This window comes from Micropterus salmoides, unplaced genomic scaffold, assembly GCF_014851395.1.
Source record: "Micropterus salmoides isolate LMB-PRFRI ecotype aquatic unplaced genomic scaffold, ASM1485139v1 Ms_hic_scaffold_4, whole genome shotgun sequence".
Lineage (NCBI taxonomy): Eukaryota > Metazoa > Chordata > Actinopteri > Centrarchiformes > Centrarchidae > Micropterus > Micropterus salmoides.
In genome coordinates, this window is record NW_024043372.1 from 19,121,419 (window position 1) to 19,143,775 (window position 22,357).

The following is a 22,357-nucleotide window of genomic DNA, read 5'->3' on the forward strand; positions in this document are numbered from 1 at the left end:
CTGGATTATATTATATAGATATTCAGATTAGGTCAGCACGGTGGCGCTGTGGCCTCACAGCAAGAAGGTCGCGGGTTCAAACCCCGGTTGCCCCGGCCTTTCTGTGTGGAGTTTGCATGTTCTCCCCATGTCTGTGTGGGTTCTCTCCGGGAGCTCTGGCTTCCTCCTACTGTCCAAAGACATGCGGCCTAAGTTGATTGGTGATACTAAATTGTCCTTAGGTGTGAGTGTGACTGGTTCTTTGTCTATGTGTGGCCCTGCGATGGATTGGCGAGCTGTCCAGGGTGTCAGCTGGGATTGGCTCCAGCCCCCCCGCGACCATGTACGCAGGATAAGCGGTTGACGATGGTTGGAGATATTCAGTTTACTATCGTATAAGGCAAACAGAATTAGCCTCAAAGTTGAGAAACTGGACCTAAGTAATGCTTGAAGATATACAGTATATATATATATATATATATATATATATATATATATATAAAAAAATTTTCAGTAATTGTCAGAATAGTTGCTGCTCATCGATTATATAAGGTAATCACTTTTCGATTAAAACCCCATTTACCAGTTCAGAATAATGGCAGTGTATACCATACTGCACAAGCCAATAGCTCCATCTGCAGAGCCTGAGAAGGTTAGCTTTTGTCATGCAAGGTGATGTGATGTATTAGAGGCTTTCAGTCTTGGTCCTGCCTCTCGCTGCAGGCCACCTATTTCCCCATGTATTCTCACTCGCTCTGTCTGTAGCTGTAAAATCTGCCAGTTTGAGTACAGCTGTGTGTGTTTATGTCTCTGTCAGAGTGTGACTGTGGAGAATAAGCTCCAGAATGTGTGTTATCTATTAATTCCTTCATTAAGCTCTTATCACCACTTTTAATGCCAATTAAGATGCGCTTTAATGTGACGGCAGGGCGGGCAAGCGACTGTGCACTTCACACTCTGCAGTGACAAGAGAAGTTGCGTAGACCACGTCCAGACAGGACCACCCATTCCCCTTATCAAGCCACTCAGGCGCCACAGGCCTGTTAGTTTTGCCTCTTTAACAAAGATAGTTTAATATGTTCTATATGGCGACACCTAACACGTCACTCACTGCAAATGTATTGAAGGCCATTGTGATGTTGGCATGTCACTGGAGAGCCGCTTAAAGTAATCAATATCATTTTTGAAACAATATTACAGCTTCAAAGCTTTTGAAAAAGAGGGTTACTGAGTCTTGCTTGACCTGGGAGATGAGTTGGAAATCGTTGCAAGGGGCAGAATTCACAAGCTCTGTTGCATGGTGTAGGACATGTAGAGGTCGCAGCTTTCTCTGAATGTGGTTGAGCAGTGCTCAGCTGTATTTACTCACAGGAAAGAGACCACATCACTTAAATAGATTCATACGTAGCCACATACAGACAGGTGCTTTCCGTGTACCTAACATATGGAGTAAGACAAAACTTTTGCAAACGCAGTCAGAGTCACAGTGAACACTTCTGTGTGAATTCTAATTAGATAGCATTGACAGATCTGCAATATGCAGACTAAGCAGATGGCTCATGGACAGTGTGGAGAGGTGGGGGTGTCGTGGGGCGATGGACCACAGGTTTCCTGTTATAGCAGCTGGCTGACAACTCTGGGACGCTGTGTGTCAGCACAGAGAGAAGAAGAGGGATGGCCAGAGTGTGTGAAAATGGGCAGAGAGAAATAGAGGCTTGGATTGAGGAAAAGATCTCATTTGCAACTAATGATGATTTTCATTGTCAATTAATCAATAGGTTATTTTCATGATTACTCAGTTAGTTGTTTGGTCTATAAAATGTCAGAAAATAGTGAAGAAATGTGAGTCAGTGTTTCCCAAAGTCCAAGATGACGTCCTCAAATGTCTTGTTTTGTCTACTACCCAAAGGAAAGAAACCAGAAAACATTAACATTTAAGGATTTTTTCCCCCTTAAGAAATTACTCAAACCGATTAATTGATTATCACTAATTGATTAATAAGTGCAGCTTTTAACTTACAACTAACGATAATTACTTGTTTTGTCAGACTAACAGCCCAAAACACAACAATATTCATTTTAGAGTAAGAAAAGCAGAAAATGGAAACATTATATTGTTGCAATATGACAAATGACTCAAATGATTAATTGATTAAAAATCAAAGTTAAATAATTTTCACATGAGTTTCTTGTGGATCTACCAATGGGCTAATTGACTAATCATTTTAGCTCTAATAATGCACGGGTAAACTGGATGAATCACTGGTGAAAATGTGAAGAGTATTGTTTTGAAATGTTTGATACTAGTGTCAGTAAGACACATAGGTTGTGGTACGGATACAAGGATGCTATGAAAAATAGACACACATTGTCTAAAAAACGAAAGAAGCCGTAGTCAAAATGCAGGGAGCTTTAGAAGAAGTTTGTCATACTGAGGTTTCTATTTGAAGAGTGCAAGTGTAACATTGGTGGACTATGCTGCTGTGAACTTGAAGTATAATATATGTTTGATGGATCTTGCTGTGAACCCCCCCCCCCCCCCCCCAAATGAAACACCTATAAATTTAAGAGCTTCCTTTAATGTATTAACTTCATTTCCTCTCTCCTCTCCCTGTGTGGCACTGATGTCTCTTTCCTCCTCTCTGTTTTCCACTCTCGATCCTTCTCAATCCCAGCTTTGATGTATGCATGAGGGAGGATTTCCTGTAGACCAAAGAGGCCATTACCCAGGGGCCATTAGGCCTCTAGTAGAGCATGTCGATGAGTGCTGAGTCTTGCTCTGTTTTCACATGCAGCCACTTTTCTATGTGAGTAGGATGGGTGGGGGATTCTCTGGGGTGATAAAATATAGCCTTAAACGTATACAGTATATTTCTATTACAAATATCTGTATTATTCATCATAATAGCACCGTTGGTGTTCCCTGTTGTAACATTTGATATAGTGGTTGTTTTTGTACTGTTGCACGTAAGGAGGTTGGGTCATTAATTGGTGCTGTTGTTCTTTCATGCAGAGCAAGGGGAGTGAGTCATCATCATCATCATCATCAGGATGAAATGCTCTGACATTTGAGCACAAAAGTCCCAGAGTGCCTTGCGGCCCAGCATCGCTGGGTATGTTTGTATTTTACAGTAAAGGAGGTATGCAGAGCACTATGGTCTGAATGAGATCCTTTTTTTGTTGTTGTTGATATTAGCAAAGCGTTGAGGTCATGTAGGTAATAACCACATTACAGAACAAAGCAAATAATGAGGGATGTGGGATATGTAAATATTTATGTAAACATGGAGGTCTGTGTGTGATTTAGATGGGATCTGCCTGTTCTGGTGAGTGGATGAAACTAAATGGGATGATAAATTGTGAGGTGAGCAGGGAGGGAGCTGAAAGGGACACAGAGGGAAGATAACCTTGATTGCTGAAATTACTCTGCCGATCTCTTCAGTGTATCCCCGTAGAGGACAAGGACACACAGCCTCTTCTCTGCTGTGGGTTAAAAAGTGTGTCAAAAAAAGCGTGTGGTAAATGAGTGACAGTATATCATGCTCCTGTTTTTACAGAGAGCACTTGAGAGGATCGTTGAAGTTTGCTGAGAGCCTCGGGACTCTCTCAAGGGCAGCTTGTATCATCTGCGGTGAATGCGACGTGTAGTCCTTCTCTAATCAGAAATATAAAATCTTAGCATTCAGTGTGCTGACTAGACTAGGTTTTACAGAGTGTGAAGCCTCACTTTTCTGTCCAGCGCAGCAGAACATCAGCATACAGGCCACAGAAAGAGACAGAGAAGGAGGTTAGGGAGGGAGAAAAAGATGGATAAGGTGGAGGAAAAGCAAGATAAGCGGCCAGTGTGTGTGTGTGTGTGTGTGTGTGTGTGTTTGTCTGGATGTGTGGGGTGCGCCTTGACTTCCCTGAGGTCTGGAGACAGTGGAAACAAGGAGTGATTAATTTTACTCCAACCTACTTGGCCTCTGTCTGGGGGAGCAGTCCCTGGAAAGTCCAATACAGAACAGCGAGGCCTGTCCGCTCCACTCCCTGGATCAATAACAGATTGGCAGGTCACTCTCTTTAGGAGAAACTGCACAGCCAATGAGAGAGGAACCTTGGGCACTTGAGACCCGCCTCTTGTCTGTTTTCCTCACCGTTTGTAGGATCAGCCGAGCTTGAGGCCATTGATCTGTGTGTTTTCACTGAGCGGATCCTTTAGCAGGCCTGATTGATTAGCTCTAATAATGAGTGGATTCTGTATAAGCATTGCAGCGCGTTCAATGAGATCCAAGGCCCCCTGGGTCGCCTCTTGCCACTCTTTCACCCACAAGCACCACCACACACACATTCAGGCAGATGAAATATGATTTGCATTTAAGGTATTGCTATGAAGAAGTCGAGTGAGACAAGGCCATACATCAGAAATGATTGCGTAAATTGGCTGCCGATCTTCTCTTGGTCCCTGCAATTGCAGAACCCCCTGTAGACATCCTATCCATCCAGAGAGACCTGATGTTTTGTTTGCACAGATAAAACCACTTCTCTGCTCTGGACAGGTCTTTCCATTAGCGAAAAATGACACATGTGTGCATTAGCTGAAAATTTAATTTGCATTCGTATTTCTTTCCCCATGCCCCACGAGCCAGTAAAGAGAGATACGTGCGCTTAATGTATATTTGAATGGAAGGAGAAAATAAGGGTTGGCTGTGAGTCAGCAGAAATGCTCAGTGTGAGTCAGCCAGCCTACATCACTCTACTAGTATCTGTTTGTTGTTATCACTGTCATGATGGGAAGTAAGGTACACTAAATTAATGTGCGAGAGTAGCCATCAATTAAGGTTATTTTTCTCCGCATAGGGAATAATAATAAATCAACGACGACTGTCCTGTTTCCCTGCCACAGATTTGTTTGGATGGGTGGATGAGAGGGAGTCGCTCAATATGTCTCAAAAATTTGTCGCTCGGGGGAAATAAAAGCTGACCCCCCCCCCCCCCCCCTCCACTTCCTGAGGAACAAGCCTAGATATTTGTTTTGACTGAATGATCCGTGACATCTATGTACATAAGCAGGGTTACCGCGGCTGTAGCTCTTCATCCCCGCCATCAGGTGGGTTTTTCCCAACCTGCTGAGATCTGTGCCCCGCAGTGTCTCCTTTCTACCAAAACAGTGCTGTCTTCGCTGTCAGTGAAGAGACCGAAATGCTGTGAAGAAACCCTGCTGACTGCTGTGTGGCTTTCTGTAGCAGAGCACCTGCGTGATCCCTGACTGACTGAGCCAAGGACAACACGCCACAAGACCGGCAGTTTCTGCCTGTGCCTAGCAAATGAGCTGCGAAACGTAAGACTTGCCTAAGAGCTGCCGAGTGTCCTGAACCTGGGCTTTGACTGGGAGACAACTGGAAAAAAACCTAAAGCCTTGAGCACCTTCACCCCTATTCTGTGTTTTGCAAAGGTGTGTGTTGCCTGTTTCTAATATTGGCGACAGCAACACATTATGTACAAAGCTATAAATCTTCATTGTGTGTTCTCTACAATCGCACGGATGAACTCTGAAAAATGTGTTTTGTTTAGGTGCAAGTACGTCACGTCTATACTATGCCCTCCAGTTGAAATGGGAAGATCAGAGAACAAACAGCAGTGCAGGAAAAGCTAATAAGACAGGTACATGTGCACACACAATGACACATATGCACACAGCCACACACACACACAAACACAAACACACAGCTGATAGAGGGAGATATTCAGTTCTCCAGGGAGTAACTTCATGCTGAATTAGATTTACTCTGAGGTTTTGGTGCATCTCTCCTCCTTGTTTACCGTTAAAATGAACAGTATCTGACTTATGTCCAGAGGAAAACGTGCTCCACTGAAATACACCTTATTAACAAGTGTATGATTATTCTGAGGCTCCCAGTTATGAGATACAAGTAGACATGCCCTGCCCTGCTGTAAAGTTACATTTCAAACACTTTAAGCCCTGCCGTCTAAATAGCTGGTGACAGCATGAAACAATAGCTAGGTATTTCCAAATATGAGGTTATTAATTCACCCTGCATTCATTTAATTGTGCATCCACTGGCAGATGTGCTAATAAGTAGAACAAATGTAGTTGGAGAGCAGCCTCAAGGTGATTGCTGAATGTTTACACTCCAGTTAATACAATCCGCCCCTCTAGAGTCATGCCTCTAATTACTAAAATAAAGCCTTGATTTCTGCTTATAATCCCGAGTTTGAGAAGAACGCAGAGTGAGGAGAGTGGACATGAGTAGGAAGAGGAGGTGGCCTGATGCGCGCCCCCATCTGTCGCCCAGGAATAGGCCGTTTGAACGGAGGAAGGACCGCTTGTGCCAACCGCTGAGTCAAGTGCCACAGATAGACTGAATAAATACAGGAAGTTGGGCGATTGGACGTTCAAAATAAAATAGCTTACCTAATTGAAAACCCACGGACTAACGCTTGAATGTTGAGCCTGTGCGCCTAAGTGTGCATATTTTATACCAGCAGCCATTTTTTCCAAGTTGCCCTTGTGGCATTTTTTTTTAAACACTACTTCTGATCACTTAAGGCTTTTGTCATGTGGTAGCACTGTGCTCCCGTTAAGGTATTTTACAGAATACAAAAGTTAACATTTGATTTGTAACACTTCTCTGCATTTCCGTAGTGCACGTTCGTGCTATATACTGCCCCAATAACGACATGGTTTTATTTTGAAAACCAGGATGGAAACACTATTGGTGTCGTGATCAGCTTGATTGGATTGTTACATCGAAGAGAGTGGGAGAAAAAAAGGAGCAAATGTACGCGGCGGCGTTGAGAGAGGGAGGACAGAGAGTGCGCAAATAGGCAGCCAGATACATCAGCAGCAGCGGCAGAGCATCTTCCTGATCCTGATCTCCAGTGTCTTCAGGTGCCAATCCTCTGTGCGTCTCCGATTGAGATTTCACTGCCGGCTGAAGTGTCCAGAAGCCTCCGCCAACCATCACCTCCCACCACACACTTTATCTGGAGCTCGGTTATTCTTAGCTCATCTGCGAGAGACTGTCCTTCCGGTCCTTCTCAAATTTATCCCAGTTTCTTGAATATTTAATGGAAAATGGCGATCTGCGCGCAGTCGTACGGTGTTTTCTGCCTCCTGACAATCCAAACTGTACTTATCATATGCGTCTCCACGCCGACAGACGGGACCCACCTCTTCCCCCAGCACTATACGTAAGTACCCTGCACTGTTTGGGGGATAAACCGGGGGTGCGGAGCGCGGAACTAGGACAGGTGGCCCCGTCAAGCCTGCACATGCAGCGCCGTGTACCTTGGTGCGAGAGGAGCTTCTATCCCTGATGTTCAAACGCAGATGCAGTTTCCGTCTGTGGTGCTGCGTAAACGTTATGAATCTCGCTCTCACGAAGCCTGTATTGTTGTCGTTTTGGACAGAGGCATTTAATACCCAAAGCCTTATTCAATTTGTCATAGTCAACACGGAAACAGCTACTCTGAGCACGCACAGGTGCCATTGGCGAATAAGCCAGCCAAGCAGTTATTTATTATAACATCGTATGGATAAAATGAAATAATAATAGCCGATGTTTTGTTTTATGTCACTGCATAGGGGGAGAATATCCCATTTACGCATGATTGATGCGCTGAGCTACAGCGAGGCTAACGTTATAGTCTTAAAAAGTCCTCCATTGGATACTGCACACGCACCGTGACTATAATGATCTCTATCCCACTACCGGACACACTTCTGTTTTTAACTGGATCATTTACCACGATTTACCTCGATTCAGAGAATAAACCAATTAGTTAATGCCACAGGAGCGCCTGGTCTTTAAACCTTCAGGTGAAGTCCCATGCTCGGTTCTCAGCCAAACTTCTCAACTACTTGCTTAGACTCTGTTCGCAGACAAATAGAGCTATTTGGACTCCAGATTGATACATGGAATTTCATTGCAGGCATCCAAAACTGAAATTTTTGTTGTAGACACATTTATAGTAGAAATCCAGACGCAATTCGTATTATTAGCTGTCACCATGTTGCTTTTTGGCCGCACGCAGAGAAGGTGGCCGAGCACCCAGCTGCGTGTAAACTGTGGGACCTTGTCACCGCACACCTGTTCGGAAATAGCTTTGCAATAATATTTGAAGTCAAAACGCAGTTTATTCTCAAACGCGAAAAATAGCAATTTCACCTTGAATGACACATTGAACCAGACTGAAATAAATGTCGGCACGTGCAGGACTTTATCAACTTTGCAACTTTTCAAAACAGAAACGATGATAATGATTTTTTTAAGTGAATGATGTTTCGTTTAAAATGACGTTTTGCAGTTCAGTAATAAACCAGCCAGAGTGCAACAGTTCCTCACTCATCCATGTGATGATGTGAACATGGTGTGTAGCCTACAGTGATGATTAGTCAGTCAGGTTCACAGAAATGACAAGAATCTAAATGATTCCTTGCTTGGAAATCTTTTGGGCTTTGTTGTTCCTGATGGCCAAGGTGACTTTCAAAGGAAAATCTCTCATCTTATGTACTGTAACTGTTGAAAAAAAATTACTTTTTGTAACTATACTAGATTAGACTTACCATTGTAACAAAACAGTGTTTATCTTATTACTTGTTATTCAAGCCTCCTCATTCAAGCAGATTTAAGATGAACAGTCTAGGTCTGGTCATGGTAGTATATACTATATTCAGTTATCTCTAGGGTTTTTAAAAACTGGATTTTGTTTCACCCATGTCACTGTGCTATTTGCCAGTTAACTAAGGGTGTTGTGAGCTGCTCTGGCCTCAATTGGGTGTATAGGCCTGACACACACACACACACACGCACACACACACACGCACACCAGGTGGAGCGTGTGTGTGTTGGTATAACTGAGGGAATGTGCTAGATTTTTTCCACCTAAAAGCCAGGTCTGTTTTCAATGTGGTTATCGTGTTGTTTTTGTGTATAGTACTTTGTGTGTGTGTGTGTGTGTGTGTGTGTTTGGGTAGAGGAAGAAGGTGTATGCATGGTGAAATTATTTCCACATTTCTAAATTATTTGGAGGAAACCTGTTTCCATAACTCATATCTAAATGGGCGGATGGACAATCTTCTCTTGGAAAATAAAATATCATCACTTACCTCCATCTATATGAAATTCAAAGCAATTTCCCCCAAATTTTGTTATTTCCACACATCCGAAAATAGTCCACCTTTTGCCCTTAAAGATATTTCAGCGTTGCACTTGGACTGACGAGATCCATTGCAGCAGACTGAACATGGTGACTGTGTGTGGCAAACACACAGGTGGTCCATCCAAACTCATTTGCATCACATTTTCGGCTGTTTTGCTAACATAAATCATAATACACAGACAATACATCAAAAACACAGGTGCCAAATAGCAAAGTTTTAACACTACATCGGACTAGAAAGAGCCAGAGAGCATCAGCCGGCTTTCATGTGTAATGCACAATGACAACTTTAAGAGAGATCACAGCTTTCACTACAAAGAAGGTCTCCGAGCACTAATTGAGCAACACAGTAGTGTATGTAATTTAGTAAACAAGCGTCTCCTCATATCTGTGTAGGTGTTACTGAATGGAGAGTTCTGCATATGTGGAACTGTGGAATTTTTTTCCCCTTTGAATTACAATTAGTTCAGCATGAATCTCAAGTCATCATTTTACACATCATGCCTTTAAATGTTGTGAGGTCAGCTGCATGTGATCTTTTGTGATGCAGGTCTGTTGTATTATAGCTCCGTGGTAGACTTTTTGTCGCCTGTCACTGGTTCATGGATATCGGTCTGCACATTTTAAAGTATGTTGTCGATTTATACTTGATGTATTCATTGTAATGAAATTTAGGCAGGCGTGTCTGTAGAGCTGGTAGATGGATGTAATACTTTTATCGTGATACGAAACTGAATATCGTCTGAGATGTTATTGCGATTTCGTGACACAGTTTAAAGGCTATCTTTCATTGATTTTACTGGACTGATCAATAGTCCAGCTTTAGCCCTTCAAGATATTTTATAGTTGCACTTGGAGCAAGTGTGAAGGTGTGTGGCCATCATTTAATTTTCTTAATTATATTTGACGAGGGTGGGTAACGTGGACACTCATATCACTTTATGTTATCTTGATAACACTATCTTTTGATATTTGCTTTTCAATATCATATGGTGAAAGTGAATTTGAGGCAGATTTGTGATATTGGGTATAAATAAAATTTAAGACCAATACGCTTATGTAATACTATAAAAAACAAGTATTCTAAAGTAAAAAACATGCTGTAACAATGTTAACTTTGTCAACATGTTACAATAATTTACATACATGTTAAAAAAATATCTCCATATGCGAATTGTGTCACTACTATATCACTGAATTACTGCAAAGCTTAGTTCTAGCTGAGTGAACTCATCAGGGTTTACCTGCTTGGCCATGAGGTCCACATTATAGACATTTGCATTCATCCAAATCTAAAATATTGTTGTGTTTGATCTGACCAGTATTGCCCAACTGCAAGATATGTGTATTTACATATACTTACAATATAACACAAAACGTAGGACCCTTGTACTGCATGTAGTTCTGTCAAAGATATTATATAGTATATATATTGGTATGTATGTATGTATGTTTGTGTGTGTGTGTGGACTAATGAAGTTACGTAAGAAGTCTGCCTGGCTTGGGGCAGAGGTATTGTCCCTCACTATTAGTATCACTGCATCCTGCGCTGCTCTGCTCTTCTCTGTTTTCATTTCATATTGAGGTGACCTTTTCACAGTCGGCGGCCTCTCCCCAGCAGACCCGCTCGGCACCGTCCTTTCGGAGGCTCCTTTCTCTTAATGTTGTCCCTACAAACACAGCCAGTGCGCACGCTCGCTTGGCACGTTTGCTTTGCTCTTACTCTCCTGATGAGGCCCGCTCCATCTTGGTGATTATAGCAAGCGCTGTCACCGCAGCACAGATTTGTGCAATTTAATAAATCTGTCTTCCCTCTTGTCTTCTGAGCAAATCTGACATTTAAAGATGACATTTGTTTCCGTCGTCATATTAAAACACAAACGACTCTGTTGTGTTGTGCTGTTGATGCTAGTGATTAGCTATCTGCTGGCTGCTGAAAGAAAAAGGTTGGCACGGAGTCAGTGGTTGGCTCATAAACACATGAAAGAATTTATTCATCTGATTGTTGAAAGCTTTCATATATATTTTTTTTAAGTGAGAATTTCTTGTTGGCCACGCATGTGGATTGTTTAGCGTGCATTCAGGTTAGCAGGTTAGCCCCTGCTACTGCTTTTAAAATGATCTAGTGAAAAGCTTGATCCATTAAGTCATTTGTTGCTTGCTGGGAGATATACGGTGATGAGCCCGAGCCGTTTGATCTCTTAATTCCAAACTTGGCTCCGTCTAACGGAGATCAGCTCCTGCTTAGGCTGCATTTCTGTCCGACCTGAGCAGTTTTATTGCAGAGCTGCTGATCCCAGTTGAGCCAAGACAGGCACGTTCACTACCAGTCCTGCCAGGGCTGACCAGATATATGCAAGATGCGACTAACTCAGACAGTAGGAGAGGTAGGACAGATTGGGAATCGAGAAAGGGGGAGAGTTTGGCAGTGTGACAACAGAAAAAAAGAGATATACACAAAGATGGGGAGAGGCTCTTTTTGTCTCAGTCTTACAAGCACACGCACTCAACATGCAACGATGAGAAATGAACGCTCGTGAGATGACATGTTCAGGTGATAACGCCGAGTGTTGCAGATTGAAAATTTATTTTTGTTTTTTTTGTTCCAGAATGATTCACTGGGCCGGACGCATTGAGAAGGAGCTGGAAAAGGTTCTGCAGCACGTCACCGGAACTCAGCAGATGAGATCGGTAAGTTGACGTCATGCTTGCATGTGACGCGGCACATTTTCCTGCATTCTTAATCAGTAAGATTTCACTGGGATAGATTGTACAACATAAGCTCCCACGTGTGTGTATGTGTGTCTGCGAGGCAATGTGGGTTTCTTTTTTGTATGAGCACTGCAAAAAATGTAGATCTTTTCAAGATATTTTAGTCTGAGATAAATATACTTTTTTCCAGTGGAGATCAGCCTTTTTTCCTCCAAATATTTCCTTGAGCCAAATCTCACTCCTCAGGCTTCTGGATTAAACTGTGAAATCAGTGTTTTAAAGTTTAGATACACTGAGAAAAATGTGAAATGATTTTAACAATTTATCAAGCTCTTGTCAGTTGTTTTAAGAAGCATCTCATTTAAAAGTTTTAACACCAAATGACTTGCTAAGACTGACACATTTAGCCAAATATGGCATTGGTTGTTTGTGTCCACGTCCTTGTTTGAGGCTGTGTGTAACACGTGTCTGTCTTGTGGTAGAGCAGATGGTTGGGCCGAGTGTGATTGACACTGTTTCATCACGTTTCTGCCATGTGCGCATGTTTGCCGGGCTTCCAGGGTTTGTAATGCACCCTGAGATAAATGCTTCATTATTGCTGTATGGGTGAGTGTGATTCATCCAGCCGGTACGCTGCCTGTGGCGGCTTTAATGCTAGCAGTAACAGTGGTTAGTGTGGTGGCAACATTGATGGATCCCAGAGAGGAGGAAGTGAGTTGACAGTGATCGTGCTGGTTTAAAGGTTAATGACCATTAGTGGATAACAGGCAGACGCGCAGACTGCATGATAGAGATAGGTTGATTTTTAGCACCTACCCAGTGTAAACAATATAGAACAGAGAATGTTTACCCGTCAAAATATTTGCCTTTCGCAGCTTGTGCAAATATTTTATTTGTTACAACTGGTTTCAAGGTGAAAGCATATTGTTGCTATCTGTATCTCCAAAATGTCTTAATTTGTGAAAAACAATCTTGCTTTAATCTTGGTGACAGTGCACTTTTGAGGTAACCCAAAAGGTTTCTGAAAGGCATTTAAAAGCCAAGGAGGAAGGCGGATTTTCTCACCCCATGAAGAAGCATGTCATCCTTCAACATACCTGAAACTAAAATAATATCACTAAACTAGGAGAGGCATTGTTTTCACCTGAAGGTCACAACATGTCTCCTGTACACGTCTTCTTCTTGAACTGGATATATGATACAACTCATTGTATATATAGCAGTTGGTAGTAAACTATATGTACAGTATTTATATGTGTATATATAATGTTTTTATACATAAGTGCTGCAAGTAATGATTATCTTTAGTTCATTTGTTACTTTATTGATAAATTGATTTCTCGTTTGGTTTATAAAATGTCAGAAAATATTGAGAAATGACTTTTATCCTCACATAAGATAAATAAAATTAGCAAATCCTCACAAATGAGAAGGCGGAACTGTTTGAGATTTTTGCTTAATTATTCCTAAGTCATTTATAAGTAATTTGGCTAGTCGATTATTTGAGTTATTGTTTCAGCGCTATGTTATGTATTTATTGTAAGTATGGTTTAAATATGTTATGGTGTCTCTTAGTTACTTGTTGTAAGTAGATGTGACATAGACATGATGTTGTGCGTAGTGCAGAAAAGCTCACAAGTTATTTTTTGTCAAATCTCAAGTCTCTGAACTACAGTCCAAGTCAAGTTTTTGTAATGAGCGTTCATCTAGTGCATGCCATTCGGTCTTCTTAGAACACTGCATAACTATATCTAAGGAATTCAAAGTATGTACTGTACTATCATCACTCCTTTATCTGTTACCATATAGTATCCACATTGACTAGTGGTATTTGATAACTTCAAACTATAAAATCATTGTAATGAAATATTAAAAGACAGACAATGAAAGCTTTTCTTTAAAGTTAACAACTGTATTTTGCCTTGCAACATGAAAATACAGCTATATAGACTATATAAAAGTATTGTCTGAAAAATTGAAATAGTCAAATGGTACTCCCGCTAACAGGAAAATATTGCTAACTTTATTAGGCATGCAATAATACTATGGTCTAAATAATGACAGCTTATAATCTACTCTAAATTAAGACATTCCTCTATCCTCTTAAACCATTACGTGGTAAATAATAAACCTGTAACCTGCCTGTAGCTGACGTTAATAATTAACGTAGTCCCGGTTTTAGTCAGCAGATGGTGGCAGCAGAACGTGGAAGATTACATTACATGACCAGTTTTATAGTCATGGCAAAGCCAGCATGTGAACAAGTGTGGCAAGCAAACAAACACTCGCACATCTATTCAAAATAATTAGCCAACGCCGATCTAATCAAGTTAGCTAAGGGAGTTTTCTAAGCTAGAAGCAAGCTAACGTTAGATAGCTGATGCTGTGCTAGTTTAAATATGTTTGTTAACCGTCCAGGTGACTCACCTATCTGGCTGCCTTTTCGGGTTTGATGTGGTCGATCCAGCATTCTTTATTTTGATAACGCAGATGTTGCTTTTAGTGATTTTTTGTTTGTGTGACGTTATTACAGCCAATAGTGACAAATGGTTTTGTTGCTGTGGCTTTACAGTCACCTCTGGCTGAGCACATTCAGACATTTTCATAATGTCAATGTGCCAAAAACAGAAAGAACATAAAATAGAGATTGTTCACGAATCCCAAATCTTGAGTCCGAGTCGAGTCTCAAGTCTTTTGGGAACACATCTGAAGTAAAGTCTCAAGTGTGTGCGACTTAAGTGCAACTCAAATCCAGGTCGCAAACTCGAGTCCCTATCTCTGGTTGAGTGGTCTGTAAATTCTGTGGATTTAAGATCATTTACTATCGCTGAAGTTTCCTCTGTAGGCCAAATGAAGCCAGTTGCTCTAAAAATATTATGTCCATCCCAGTTATGTCTAGTGTAGGATGGGTGTGCATGTGTGTGCTGTCCTGACAGTGTGCGCAGGGCGGGTGTGAGAGAACATTTATCATGGCCCCAAACAGGAGTCGTCACAGGGTGTGCTAAATGGCCCAGCATGCCTAGAAAAGCCATTTTCTAAATGGATGCCTCTCTCTATACGTGTGTCTGATAGAAATCTTCCCAGGGCTATGCCGGCTGGTAACAAGATTGCCTCCCTCTGCGCCCCCTTCCTCTTCATGCGCAGTTTATTCTCACAGACAAAAAAAAATGTAAAGTGTGTGCAAATTATTTTTGAGTTTGTCTTACATGGAAAGAGACAAGGAAGTAAGTTGAATATAATGTGGTCTGCGCAGTTCCTCTCGGTTGAGATTTTATTTTTTCTGACAAGTGAGGTAGCGGGCGAAAGAGAGAGAGAAAGGCCAACACAGGGCAGCACAAAAATAGCTGAATATGTTTTGAATTGGTTGACTTCAGAAGCAACACAGATATACAATTTTTTTGTGTTGTGATGTGATGTGTTTTAGTTTTTTAGTAAATTTTGAGTGTCTCCAAAAATTAAACAAGCTCAAGTTATTTAAATGTTCAAAATCACATTCTAATGTATTCTGCCCAGGTTTGGTCAAGATGTTATTCTTCCCCGGGGGAGTGAAAGGAAGATAGAGGGTGAGTGATGTATTGGAGGAGTTGAACGTTTCGAATGGAAGAGTGGAGCGCAGATAGACAAGGAGAGTGGGCGGCATTTAGAACAGAGGAGGGTTTTTTTTTTTTAGAGAGAGAAAGGATGAAGAATGGCTTGACAATTGAGATGGATGTTCAGGCTGTTTTGTGTTTATATTTAGAGTCAAACTACTTAAGATGGATGAAATGTTAGAGGGGAAGGACGAAAATTGGTAAATTTAAATGTGAGCAGATGGATGCTGTTTATAGTGCTTATCCTCCTCATTATCCTGCGCGCTGCTGTGTTTGATGTGTTACAATATGTGGTGATGAGAGGCAGCGGTGGACACTGGCATTGTTTCCATATCCTCAGGCTTGTTCAGAACACTTTTAATAGGCACATATGAGCAGTGTGTTTACACCCACATAACTGTCATTACAGTGATTTTCATGGTTTATCAGAGATACAGACAGATAATATTACTATGTACATATTTAGACACCAGGTGGTTCACTGTACTTACTGTAGCTGTAAGATATAACTATACTCATGAAGAGAGATGTGGGGGAAGAAGTATCCAAAATAAAAATACTCCTCTGCAGCAGAATATCCCCTGTGACTGACACATAATTACCAGCATTTTACTGTTGCAGCTTGTTGAAGGGAAACTAGTTTGAACTACTTTATACAGTTGGGTAGTTAGTCACGTGGCTCCAAACCTAGGGCCCCTGCCTGTTGATCACACAATAAATCTGAAGGGTCATGAGATGATTAATGGCATAGGAAACATGGGGAACGTTCTGCTGTACACATTTTACATTACATTGTAGGACTTTTGTCTAGTCTTCTATAATTGGGGCTCTGTGGGCCTTAAACTGGTATTTAAATGAAGCCATCTGAGACGTTTGACGGGGAATTTGCTTTTTGTTGGAACCACTAAAAACTCATAGACATCTGAAACACGGCAGGGAGACCCAGTCAGATTTTTTGTAAGGGGTCGATAGTTTAAGTAATGTGCAGTACTTGAGTAAATGTACTTTCCACCACTGCCTTATACACATTGACTTGCAAAAAAACATAAATACACGAATAAAGTCACTGCAATTTCCACAACTTCAATCTAGCAAGCCTCTTAAATGGCAGTGCTGCCCAACATATGTTGAGCTCTCTCAAATTCATTTCAATAAGAAGAGTCTAATCAGCATGAATAATTTAGCCTGGTGCACATGACTGCTCCTGAACCCCTCGGTTCGGCATGGCACTTTATAACTCTGCACTGTGAGGATCTGTCTTCCCCACCTCCACGCCCCCTCCTCTTTCCGGTTGCTGTTGGAAACGTGAGAACAACGCAGGTCCAGATCAATATACCCACACGTGGTGGAAGCAGGGTGGAAAGACAGTGCCAATGAATGGGTGTGGGATGCATCCAGTTTTCATCGACATTTTATATATGACCAAGTAAGTTTTTGTCGCTCTCTTTCCCTTCACTTTTCCCCTTCGCTCTGTGTGTCTTTTTGTGCTGTGTGGTCAACACACTACATCAGTCGGCCTGCTGACCACATGCTGGATGCAGGTTTATCTCAGTCCAGCACAGACCTTGGTGCCTCCACTGTGCATGTGAATGCTTGTGACTGTGTGTGTGTGTGTGTGTGTGTGTGTGCGTGTGGTGAGTCTTCTTTTTTTGTCGTTAACATTGCTGAAGCCTCTGGTTCAATTTGGTCTGCACAGGTATGTTTTTTATGACTTGAGGGAGAAGTTGTATGCAGGCCGAACACAATTCCAAATGTCTCTCGTACTTCTCCAAACCTCCCTCCTGCTTCCACGAAAAAGAAGGTTGCTCAAGGCCAAGACAGCCGGCCCCAACAAACAGATATCTCTATAAAATGTGCTGGTGGATTTACTCACTATCGCTGACTACAGAAATTTCCAATAATCTGTCTCAAATGCCCAGTGCTATACTAGACATCACCCCTGCTCTCACTCCACAACCCCCCTCCTCACTTTGTACAGCTGATGTCAGCTTCATCTCTCTCCCCCCTCTCTCTCAGTTTACTGATCCATCAGTGGACGATGATGTGAGGGCTGATCAGAGCCATTTGTTTCTTGATTTAATAGCTCCTTACGCCTGTAGACAGTTTACAGGAAGAGCTGAAGGTCCCTCCTCCCACCATGAGCAGTTACCTTTAAAGGAGAGAGAGACAGAGAGAGAGAGAGCACTCAGGCCTCCTCTCTCAGCTCTCCTTCCCCTCCCCTTCCCTTCCCCTCCATCTTCTGGCCTGGACCTTACACAACAGCAGCTTGTTATCTGGCTGTGTGAAACATAACAGGCTATTTCTGCTGGATAGATAGTTTACTCTCTCGCTCTGGTTTTCTCTCCTACCGGCTTGTCTTAAGTATCCCACAGTCATTGTGTGACACGCATCAATACACATACTGAGGTCTTTAATTACTGCTATTTTAGCACATCTACAGCAGCAGCAGACCTTGCAGACCTTGAAGTTTCTCCCAAACCGACGACAATAATGTTTAGGAACTCAAACATTTTCATGTTCGGAGTGACTTCAACTTATAGTTAGTTAGAGGATTTTTCCTCCTGAAAATAATGTATGCACGTGTCTCTCTTTTTTCCATCAGTATCCACTGGTGTCACCACCTTTACAATTTGTTAATGATTGTGGGCTCTTTGATACCTCACAGAAATATAAAATCAATAGAACTCTTTTTAATTCCACAAAAGAAGTCAAAGTTCGTCAGTGTTAACCATATATAGAGGAACTGCTAGCAAGATTTTATTTCCTAACTTTACTCCAACACAACAAACTTTGACTCACGTCTTCCCGCAACAAATCATCTCTCATGAGATTTCAGCACGAGAATTGTGCTTGAACGAGGCTTCTGTTTCTGGTTAAAAACAAGGGGTGTCAATGGGTGTTACTCGCAGGGATCCTTTCCATGTTGTCAGACACCTGGTACACCAGTCTAAGCCTGTCGGTGGCAAAAAGAGCTTTTTGTGAGCGTCAATTTTGATTGGCTAAGTTGCCCTGAAGAGATACATTGCAGCCACAGTTTGCTGCTGCTGGCTGAAACCATCTACTGCAGATATTCCATAACTTTTTGTACCTACTACTAGTAATTTGGACCCCAAATGAAAATAGTACCCAGGTTTAAAAATACCGAAATTACTCTTTAAATGAAAAAAACTCCCCACTATGACCCATCCACCACTGTGTCCCTGAGCAAGACACTTAATCCCTAGATGCGCGACCTCTGACATGTATAGCAATTGTAAGTTGCTTTGGATAAAAGCATCAGCTAAATTTAATGCAATGTAATCTAGCAGCAGAGTGCGCTTGCACACAGCTCTGTCACGATGGATGGTGTCGCATTGTATTCAGGCAAAAGTTGAGCCACTGAGAAACTTTCTTGCCAGATGACCCTGTGTTGTTTTGCTGGCGCCCTCTGTGTGGGCACCCGTGTGGTTGCCTGATTCAAATACCTGAGGGGGCTGGAAATGTTTAGCTCTCTTTGGTAGTTGCCAAAACATCAAAACATAATTCTTCCAAATATTTGGACGGTAACAGTAATATTAAAATACAATAACAAGCCCTAATTGTGATGCATGATAATCATTAATAAATTGATAAACCTCGTTTATCTAGTTATCTAGGCCTATCTCCTTGTGGATGTACTGCCCAGTTTTTAAACCTGGCTACATTCCCATTCAGACATCCCATTTGCCATTCCCAGGAGAGAGAAGGGGTGGGGGGTCATCAGGGTTACACATCAGGGTCATGAAAGCTTAGATATGGTCTGTTAGTGAACCACTTTTTTTATTTAGTTTGGAACCCTTGTGTAATCCACATTTCTCTGTGTGTGCCAACTCTAGTACTGTGTATTTACCCCAAACAAAAACAAAATAAAACAACAAAATAACCAGTGGACGTTAGAGGCACATAAAACCAGTAGCAAGCTGAACGTTAAGCAGTGTAAGAGCCAGTCTGCCCTGTTACTCCCAGCCTCAGTCTCCCCTGGGCTGACAGGAGAACAGAAAGGCACGCAAACGCACTGTATTCATATTTCTGCCTTTTTATTGGTTTTCTGACACTGGGGAAGGTTACAAGTATTCCTCAGCTCCTTGGCTTGATGGCCTGGCACTGGTTGGCGGTGTTTATATAAATGAAAATACATATATCTGCAGAGTGCAGCCCTGCATGCAGATATCTCCGGGTCAGTGTAAGAAGGAATTACTTGAAATAGCTTTGCAATAAAAATGTGGCAGTTTAGAAAAACTAGAACCAGATTATATAGTGTCAGTGCCCTGTCCCCAGTTTTATATTCTGTTTGTAACCATAACTGCTGCTGATATTTTACCCAACATGGAGAAGAAGTTTTTGTTGTGCTGAACCATTGCAAAACTTCCAGAATTAGATCATATTTAATTTGAATATGAACTGAAATGAACTGCAAATTTTATAATGATATATTTCTAAAATAAATCATCCACAAATGATTTATCTTAGTAGGATTCTGTGAATTCGGTTATATGTCATCTTAGCTGTCTGCAGATTTGTCGGTTCCTAGATATCTCCGCCTTGAAACAAAAGGGTTTTCTTTTTTTATTTATTTATATTTTTACTTTCTTCAGGTTTCAACTGTTCTGTGTCAGAGGAAAGCCAGCTGACTGAAATCAATAATGCAGTCTTTAAAGACACAGTGCTACATGGTGCATACTGTGTGTGCAGGGCTTTATGTCTTCTCTGGACACACTTGAAAACATCTTGCAGTATATCACTGTGTTTGTGCGTGTTGATGCCAGTACAGTGAATTACCAGGATGGAGCTGTAAAAGCCTGGTGGTGGGGGGGTGGGGGGTGGGGGTGGACAACCCTTTAAGTGTCAGCCCAGAACAAACACAGATGGTCGGAGTGTCTGAATCTCAATGACATTCACTGTGGTACATTTGGACATATGGGGGCTATATTTGTGTATCGACGAATTCAAGGAAAACAAAGTGCATTCGTGCAACTACTGTTTTTTTTTTGGAGGGGGGGCTTGCAGTTGTTTAAAGAAAGACAATATAGCATTATATGTCAAAATAGGATTAGAGGTCTGCTAAAGCTCCAGCCCTGTCAGAGGAAGATGCTTTATTTTGCCTACGCTGCAGATCTTTTCTCTCCTTGTCTGTCTCTCTACACTATTATTTGCAGAGTGTGTGTGTGCACATGCTTGTGTAATTTTCAGCCGTCTTCTGTTTGATGTTTCAGAGAGGGCATTACCTGTCTTTGGTACAATCTGTGCTTGACAGAGAGAAAAGAACTGAACTTCCCTGAGTGGGTTGCAGTGGTAATGTAGAGTGGCGTAATGCCCTAGAAAATTCCAGGTGTGAAGTGCTTTATTCATTCCACTGCAGAGGGAGTGCTTCTTTATTTGTGAAGTGGTAGGTGTGACGTTTATTTTCCTTTGTCAACAAAATGTATTTGGTTTTTTTTATGGCTATATGTGCATGTGAGAGAGGTTGGGTGTGCGCTGAAGTCTCAGAGGTTTTTGTCCTCCTGTTCTTCTCTTCCTCCTCCACCTGCACTAGTCTGTGATTGATTGGTCACAGTTCTGAATAACTTTAATTGGCTTGCCTCAGCAGTGGGTGGTTCTCAAATGCAGAACCACTATGGAAATCCTAGAAAAGCTTTTTACATTGTTGATCATGTAGGCTGTAAGGACTCTGCCATCTGAGAGGGGTCTTGCTACATCTTTTTAATGCTGAAGATCGAAGTGTGTTCTGCCATTATCTCCACGCTTTTGTTTTTTAAACCTTATGCTGCCCAGGACTCAGGGTGTGAACTCCAGTGTCAGAGTGGTTTGTGCGCAAAGTAACCACCCCAACCACCTCCCTACAAATTGTGTGCGGTACAAAAAAGTAGAGCTTATATTACTTGGAAAAAAACATTGGCAGGCAGTATTATTAGGTTTCCATCAAAATTTGCAAAAAACTAATCAGTAGTATGTAAACGTCATTTCGAGGAAGCTGCATTATGCACAAAATGCGTAAATGTACAGCAAATGGTTTGTACTAATACAGTCACAACTCTGCTCCTTCAGACAGCATCAATATTACATAAATGTCAGTCTGCTTACCATTTTTGACCATCAAAACTTATAGACCTCAAAGACTCATAAGTGCAGGCTAATATAAAACATTGAGGGAGCTCAAAGCAGGATGTAGTAAAAGGCTTGAAATTCACACATTGGACCGATTAGAGACAAAGAGAACATCATTACCTCCTTGTATGTGTTATTTCACAGTAAAACTGAAAGATAATGAAAAATGTTTCCGTTCCCCCAACTATTATTACAGTTTACTTTTTCAAACTAAAACTGTTCATCACTTGTATACTAATCAACAGTATGTGTTAAATGCTGGTGTGTTTTATGTTTCAATAATAGCTTCACTTTACATGGCTTCATTACACAGGTGTAGCCTATGTATTATTATGTAGTATGGTACCACCATCATTTTAGGCACCTTTCCCCCTTTATTTGATAGTAAACAGGGAGAGAGAAAGGTATTGCATGCAACAAAGGTCACAGGCTGGAATTGACTGTTGCGACCATGTGGCGTGCTCTGCAACCATTCAGCTACCAAGGCGCTCCTCATACTGAATTCTTGCTTCTCTGTCACCAGTTTAGATGTAGTAGTCCATTGTGGCAATTGTTATTTACATTAGCGTCAACAGTGTAATCACTATCACTCAGCATGTATTTCAAAATGACAATGATCGGTCTAATTGAATTCAAGCCAAATGCATTTTTTTAATGTGATTTAATTGATTTATAACTACATTAATAACTGTGTAGGTGTAATTTTGAAGGCTGCAGATCTTTGGCGAACACAGAAGTCAATCACAAACAAAATCGAAGATGTAAGGTTACTGAATACTGAAAATCAA

General features: G+C 41.5%; 1 protein-coding gene across 5 annotated transcripts in view; it reads left to right on the forward strand.

Annotated features, from left to right (window-relative positions):
* cacna2d2a (calcium channel, voltage-dependent, alpha 2/delta subunit 2a) overlaps positions 1 to 22,357 on the forward strand; it is a 156,992-nt gene that overhangs the window by 828 nt on the left and 133,807 nt on the right. The window contains exons 2-6 of one of the 5 annotated variants that reach the window (XM_038697010.1): positions 2,655 to 2,786; positions 2,993 to 3,092; positions 5,205 to 5,413; positions 5,533 to 5,622; positions 11,754 to 11,835. In XM_038697010.1, the coding sequence (XP_038552938.1) occupies positions 11,755 to 11,835 (81 nt within the window). In that variant the 5' untranslated portion in view covers positions 2,655 to 2,786; positions 2,993 to 3,092; positions 5,205 to 5,413; positions 5,533 to 5,622; position 11,754. Of the gene's footprint in view, positions 1 to 2,654; positions 2,787 to 2,992; positions 3,093 to 5,204; positions 5,414 to 5,532; positions 5,623 to 6,728; positions 7,174 to 11,753; positions 11,836 to 22,357 lie in introns of those variants that run through there. The other 4 variants (XM_038697011.1, XM_038697012.1, XM_038697008.1 and 1 more) reach the window with 4 other exon arrangements.